The 7,046-nt window shown below is 48.2% G+C and overlaps 1 protein-coding gene across 1 annotated transcript in view; it reads left to right on the top strand.

Annotated features, from left to right (window-relative positions):
• DSCR3 (Down syndrome critical region gene 3) overlaps positions 1–7,046 on the top strand; it is a gene marked incomplete at its 5' end in the record, with an annotated part of 8,717 nt that overhangs the window by 754 nt on the left and 917 nt on the right. Inside the window, 5 exons of the mRNA XM_009073867.1 lie at positions 280–429; positions 3,185–3,265; positions 4,801–4,875; positions 5,551–5,701; positions 6,507–6,659. Coding sequence (XP_009072115.1) covers positions 280–429; positions 3,185–3,265; positions 4,801–4,875; positions 5,551–5,701; positions 6,507–6,659 — 610 coding nt within the window. The remainder of the gene's footprint in view (positions 1–279; positions 430–3,184; positions 3,266–4,800; positions 4,876–5,550; positions 5,702–6,506; positions 6,660–7,046) is intronic.

Here is a 7,046-nt window from a genome sequence, read left to right as displayed (position 1 = left end):
TGCTGCTCTTAAGGTCATCATTTAGCAGATGGAACTCCACTTTGCACAGTGCTGGAGATGCTGCTGTGGAGCAACATGGGTAGCTTTGGTCATTAGTGTGTTGCAGCCATAGAACACATGGCAAATGGTTTTCTTGAGCAAAGTGTCACTATCTTCTCGTTGTCAAGAGCTGTCATGGCACTGTGTTGTGTCTCTGAGCTCCTGCAAGTCTGTTGGAGTTTGGTGGATGTTGTTGGTTCTCTGTTCCAACCTACACCTCGTTACTCTTTCTCTCTGCAGCCTATTCAGATTATTAACAACACCATTGAAATGGTCAAACCAGGGAAACTTCCCAGTGGCAAGACAGAAATTCCCTTTGAATTTCCACTGCACTTGAAGGGGAACAAAGTCCTGTATGAGACATACCACGGGGTGTTTGTGAATATTCAGGTAAGGCAGTAACATCTGTGAAAATATGGACCTTTTTCTGCAGAATGTGCTCTGAAGCATCTCTTAGGCCTTGGAAGTTGAGGATAAAGTTTGGTGGTTGAAGTTTTCACACTGCAGAGAAAGAGATTCTTTGCATTGATTAGCTGTTAAGCTTCCCTTTGTTAACACAAAGTTCTTCTGGTGTCCTCTGTGTTTTCTAGACATAACTGAAGGCTAAAAATCATCACACAAGTTCCCCTTTAAAGCAGCAGTTTGTAGGTGGCTTCTGTGATGGGGCCACAGAATCTGTAGATGGGGCAGAGAAACTGCACTTTGCACAAGTCCACCTGGACTTGTGTTTGACACTGTCCCACACAGCATCCTTGTCCCTAAGTTGGAGAGCCGTGGATTGATGGGTGGAGCACTCTGGATAAAGAACTGGCTGGATGGTCACATCCATGAGTTGTGGTCAGTGGCTCAGTGTCCATGTGAAGCCAGTGAAGAGCGCTGTCCCTCAGGGCTCAGCGCTGTCCCTCAGGGCTCAGTGCTGAGGCCAGTACTGTTTAACATCTTTGTCAGTGACATGGACAGTGGGTTGAGTCACCCTCAGCAAGTTCTCTGAGCACACCAAGTGTGTGGGGCAGTCACAGCTGGAGGGAAGGGATGGCACATCCAGAGGGACCTGGACAGGCTTGGGAGGCTTGTCTCCTGGCTTGGAGAAACGCTCCAGTTTCTGGGAGTCAGCACTTTGCAAGGTGATAAGGCTCCTGAAATGTGGCACAGGAACCAGTTGGGCAATCTCAGACTTCACCAGTCTGATGCTGCTTTGAGAAGAGATGTTGTGCTGTGTGTTCACAGAGGAAATCTCTCCATCACTTACTCTCTCAGGCGTCTATCCAGTCATTCTTCCTGGCACAAACAAACCAGTGCACGATGTGTGGCCTGAACTTCCCAGAACTTCTCTTCACCTCTAGCTGATCCCTCATGTTGCAGAGAATTAGCCATTCCCTTCCTGGAAACAGCACCACAGTGTGGGTTTGTTCCAAATAAATGTGGAATTTCACGAGGAAAACTCAAACCAAGTGCTGGGAACTCATGGCAGCTTCAAAACCAGGAATTGTTTGCTTCCCTGGGGAGAGGAGGAGAAACATTTCCAAATCTGTAAGGATGGGCAGAATCTTGTGGTAAAAGTATTGAAATTTGACCTTTTTTGGTTAAAAGTTGTCTTACCATAGGTTTGGCGGTTGGTTTAGTGGGTTTTGGGGGTGTTTTAGGAGTTCTTTTGGATTTGTTTTGGCTTTATTTTGAGGGAATTTTTTTCAGCCATCTTGAAGGTAAATATTGTGTTAGACAGTGAAAGCTTAGTCTGGCATTAAACAAAAACATAATAAACTAACTAAAGCATCTCCATTAGCCTATCAGAAGTCACTAAATTAAGAGAAATCTTGGGGTTTGTCTACATTCAGGTGGTTTTCTTGATATTTCCCATCTATTTTTTCAGTTTTCTTCCTCATGTTTATGGTAGGTGTGTCAGAAATGGGGCAGAACTGGTGCAGTTGCTTCCCAAATCCCAGATAACCTGTGATCCATGTCACTTGGCTCTAGGTACACTTCAGCGGTGAATATTTGCTTTGTCTTGGCCTTCCCTCTCTCCTCTCTGTGGCTTCCCTGGACAAACTGGGGATGAAATGCAATGAGAAGTGAATTGTATTTCAGCCAACCTTGGAGAGTTTTGCTCTCCTGAAGAGTAAATGTCACAAAGAGCTTAAGAAACACTTCCTAAACCTCTGCCCAAGACCTGAGCAGTGTGATGAAGCCTCTGTGTCTTGACCTTGGCTCAGTGTGTTAGCTGTGGGCTCAAGTCTGTGTTCTCCTGCACAGAGTCCTAGTTAGGCCCTGCTGAGGAGGTTGTGGGGTGTGAACCAGCAGTGAGGAAGCCAAACCCTGTCTGAGGGACCTCTGTGCCAGTTCCTCATCTGAAGGAGGAGTTAAAACCCCCATCCCAAAATTCCCTGTCCTGCAAGGTGAAGTGTAGCATTCCAGGGATAACCAGTGCTGTAGTATTTTCCAGCCACTGGTTTATGGTTCCCTTTTAGGGGAGGAATTGGCAGTAAATTCACCTCATTGTCTGATTTTTTCCTGCATGTTGCTGCTTTCAGCTCAGCTCTGTGGCTAAAGACAGGTCCCCATTAAATCTCCACATCCCTGTTAAACTCAATTCTACACTCAGTTTAACATTAGAGGAGCTGGGAATGTCTTATGGATAATCCTTTATCCAAAGGAGGGTGAAAAGCAAGAGCATAATCACTGGATGTAATAGCAGTGACATTCTGCAGAGAGGTGAGATAGAAAGTTAAGAGAGACAGAAAATTTCCCTAAGAATCATAGAATCAACAGGGTTGGAAGAGACCTCCAAGATCATCGAGTCCAACCTTCCTTGTGGTCCCTAGACCATGGCACTAAGTGCCACATCCAGTCTCATCCTAAAAACCTCCAGGGATGGTGAATCCACCACCTCCCTGGGCAGCACATTCCAATGCCTGAGCACTTTCTCTGTAAAAAATCTCTTCCTAATAGCCAACCTAACCCTCCCCTGGCAGAGCTTGAGTCTGTGCCCTCTTGTCCTGCTGCTGGTTGCCTGGGAGAAGAGACCAACCCCCACCTGACTCCAACCTCCTGTCAGGGAGTTGCAGAGGGTGATCTTCACCGGGCAGAGAGTGCTCCTGTCCACTAAGGCTCTTCTCTTCTCCTCCTTGTGTTGTCCTGTTCCCTCCAGTACACCCTGAGGTGTGACATGAGACGATCTCTGCTGGCAAAGGACCTGACGAAGACTTGTGAGTTCATTGTCCACTCCCTGGTAAGTTTGGTTTGAGTTAACTCTGCAAAGTCAGATTTTATTTCTTCCCCAGTTTAAGTAAAGTTTAGAAAACCAAGTCAAGTCATGTAATTTGCAATAGCAACACGTGGGGTCCTAGAATCACAGAATATCCTGAGCTGGAAGGACCCACAGGGGTCAGAGTCCAACTCCTCCTGCCCAGGACACCCCAGCAGTGCACCCTGTGCCTGAGAGCATTGGCCAGAGTGGAGGAGTAACGGGAGCAAAGCCCAAACCAAACCACCCCAAGAGCTGAGCAGGCAGTTGCTTCTGATTAGAACAACTCATTTCTCTTGTCGTTGTAAATAAAACAGGCCAGAGGATTTGGATCTGAAGATGTTTTTACCCTGCCCTGAGTTTATTCTCTTACTCATGCTCTCAGCTCTGAACAATGGGCTGGTTAGATCAATGTGATGTCATCCTTCCCAGCACTGCTTCCAATTATCACAGCAGTTCTCAGCCAGAGGCTTAGGCACCCCCAGGGTCTGTCCTAGAAATGGGAGGTGGGTGATGAAAACACTGCATTGGAGTTCCTCAGGTGATGAGTTATGATCTAGAGCCTTGAGTACCAGAGCTGGGACTGCATCAAGGTGGGAATCCCAGAATCATCAAGGCTGGAAGAGACCTTCATGCTCACCCAGTCCCACTGGAATCACCCCTAAACCATGTCCCCAGGGGCCCCTGGAACACTCCCAGAGACAGGGACTCCCCCACCTCCCTGGGCAACATTCCAGTGCCTTGCAGGGAAAACTGCTTCCAATAGCCAATCCTTGTGGGCTGAGGTTTCAGTGTCTCCCAGGAAAGTTCCTCTATCAGCTTGGGGTTGGTTTGTATTGACTTGTGCATGTCCAGAGCAGCTGATGCCAGCACAGACCTAAGGAAACATCTCCTTTTCCATCTCCCACCTTGCTAGAACATCCCATTTGGATCATCCTCTGAACTCTGACAGGGCAGTTTATTTCCTGGTGCCACTACAGCACTTGTGAGATCACAAGTCAGTCAGTCATGGATCTCCCAGTCAGGGTGAACTAATGAGCTTTTACTGAACGTGTAACTCTCACTCAGTGCTCAGTGGGTCATTTCCTTCAGCTTTTCTTTGCCAGGATCTGTCATTTGGGGGAAAACACAGTCCCATCTTGTGCTAGTATCTTCCATCCTGCAGTTGCAATTCCTGAGCAGTGAAGGTAGATCCTAACTGAGAGTTCCAGTTGGACACATTGGTGGTGGATAAGGAGAGGGAGGGAGAGTTTATAACCATATATGAGGGAGTTCAGTTATCATCTTCACTGCCCAAATCTAATAGTGAAAGGAAGCAGCACAAGGGAAGTGTAAACTGAAGGATTTGTATATGGAGTTGTGAAATGTAACTTTTTTCCCCTCTAGCTCAGTGTGTGCTTCCAGCTGGGAGTGTATTCCTGCCTTTCCAGCTGGTTTGGAGCACTGGGCTGTTACCTGTTTGAGTGTTCTCTGTGTGTTTGTAAGTCAGAACTCACAGCTGAACTCTTTTGTCCTTGCAGTCACAGAAGGGGAAGCTGCTGCCAAGCCCTGTAGACTTCACAATCACTCCTGAAACTCTGCAAAACGTGAAAGAGGTAAAGATCTTCCCATTGTTTGGTTTTAAAGCTGATGTTTCTGTGATTCGGAGGGACAGGGATGATTGACTTGCAGGTAATTAGCTCTTTATTTTTTTCTCTCCTTCTTCCTTTTGGTAGCAATTCTGCCTCATCTCTCAAACTGTGTTGACCAATTTATGATGGAACCTTGTCCAGTCATGGTGAAGCATTTTTATCCTTCTGAGTGAAAGATGGCAGTGGAGTGAGGGAAAACATGGAATCATAGGAGTGTTTGGATTGGAAGGACCTTAAAGATCATCCAGTTCCCACCCCTGCCCTGGGCAGGGACACCTCCCACCAGCCCAGGCTGCTCCAAGCCCCATCCAACCTGGCCTGGAACACTCCCAGGGATGGAGCAGCCACAGCTGCTCTGGGCAACCTGTGCCAGTGCCTCAGCACCTCACAGGGAGCAATTGCTACCCCATATTTAATCTGAATTTCTCCTCTTTCATTTTACACCCATCACTCCTTACATCCTTGTACCATGTGCAGCCAAGAGCCTTTAAAAATTTCTATTCTGATCCCCTGGCTATGCCTTTTTACAGCCCCAAGTGGCTTTAGGAAGCCTTAAGGAGGTCAGGGTTAGATTGGATATTAATACTCTCCTCTTACCGTGGTGTCCTGTCCTTCCCCCACCCCCTCCAATGTTTTCAGAGAGCCTCACTTCCAAAATTCCTCATCAGGGGACACCTCAACTCCACCAACTGTGTGATCACACAGCCACTGACAGGGGAGCTGGTGGTGGAGAGTGCTGAGGCTGCAGTGAAGAGCATTGAGCTGCAGTTGGTGCGTGTGGAGACCTGTGGTGAGTGTCCCTGTCCATAGAGTGTGTGTGGAATAGACTGCAGGAAATACCAGTGTGTGTGAAGGGGTTGGAATGGAGCTCAGATGATCCAGCCCCAACCTCTGCCCTGGGCAGGGACACCTCTCACCAGAGCAGGTTGCTCTCAAGGCTTCAGCCAACCTGGCTGTGAACACTGCCAGGGTTGGGGCAGCCACAGCCTCCCTGGGCAACCTGGGCCAGGGTCTCAACACCTTTAGAGGGAAAAACATCTGCCTGATATCTCAATTTCCTCTTCCCATTTCTCCCCATTGCTCCTTGTCCTGTCCCTGCAGCTCCTAACACAGATCCCTCTGCAGCTTCCCTGGAGCTCCTTCAGCTCCTGCAGGTTGCTCTGAGGTCTCCACACAACCTTCTCTTTTCCAGGCTCAACAGCCCCAACTCCCTCAGCCTGTCCTCATAGGGAAGCTGCTCCAACCCTCTGATCAGCTTTGTGGCCTCCTCTGGCCTTTCTCCAACAGTTCCATGTCCCTCTGATGTTGGGGACACAGAGCTGTGTGCAGCACTCCAGGTGGGGCCTCAGCAGAGCAGAGGGGGAGAATCACCTCCCTCAAACTGTTAAAAGCCAGAGCATTATGAAGACTTCCCAAACGTGGTTTGGACTTTGGGTGGATCAGCCTTAATTTAAATCATCTCCCTGGTCCTCATACGAAGACTTTGCAGCTCCAAGGACATGTTTTACCCTCCCCAGCCCCAGTGTATCTTGGCTTGACATTTTAGCTGCTGCTTTCTCTTACCTCCTGCCCTTTCCTTTCTCTGCCTTCTCCAGGGTGTGCAGAAGGTTATGCCAGAGATGCCACAGAGATCCAGAACATTCAGATTGCTGATGGGGATGTCTGCAGAGGCCTTCCCATTCCCATATACATGGTGTTCCCTAGGCTGTTCACCTGCCCCACCCTGGAAACCACAAACTTCAAAGTTGGTGAGTGTGGAGGTATTTTTCTTGGGAGATGAGTGTCTAGTTCCCCTTTCGCTTCTGGGACAAGTGATGGTGCTGCAGGAGGAACCAAGGACATGCATCTGTTTCCTGGACAGGTGTCCTGAACAGGACTGGATTCTGCTGAATTTCAAACAGAGAAATTACAGCCCAAACAGTTGTGCATCCCTTGAGCTACTCCTGACTACCAGAATTCCATGATAAAGGCACAGGGGAAGCAGTGAAATGCAGGTCATTTTTTTCCTGTCAAAAAACTGCACATGATTAAACACTTGAGTAATAGCCCAAGTGTAAAATCTCGTTTTCCTCACCAGTGAGAACTCCTCTTCCCATTTCTGCTGCTGTGCAGCCCTGGAAACAGTAAGGTTTGGC

This window comes from Acanthisitta chloris, unplaced genomic scaffold, assembly GCF_000695815.1.
Source record: "Acanthisitta chloris isolate BGI_N310 unplaced genomic scaffold, ASM69581v1 scaffold6144, whole genome shotgun sequence".
Lineage (NCBI taxonomy): Eukaryota > Metazoa > Chordata > Aves > Passeriformes > Acanthisittidae > Acanthisitta > Acanthisitta chloris.
Note: the sequence above shows the minus strand (reverse complement) of the source record. Positions and strands in the feature narration are given on the sequence as shown.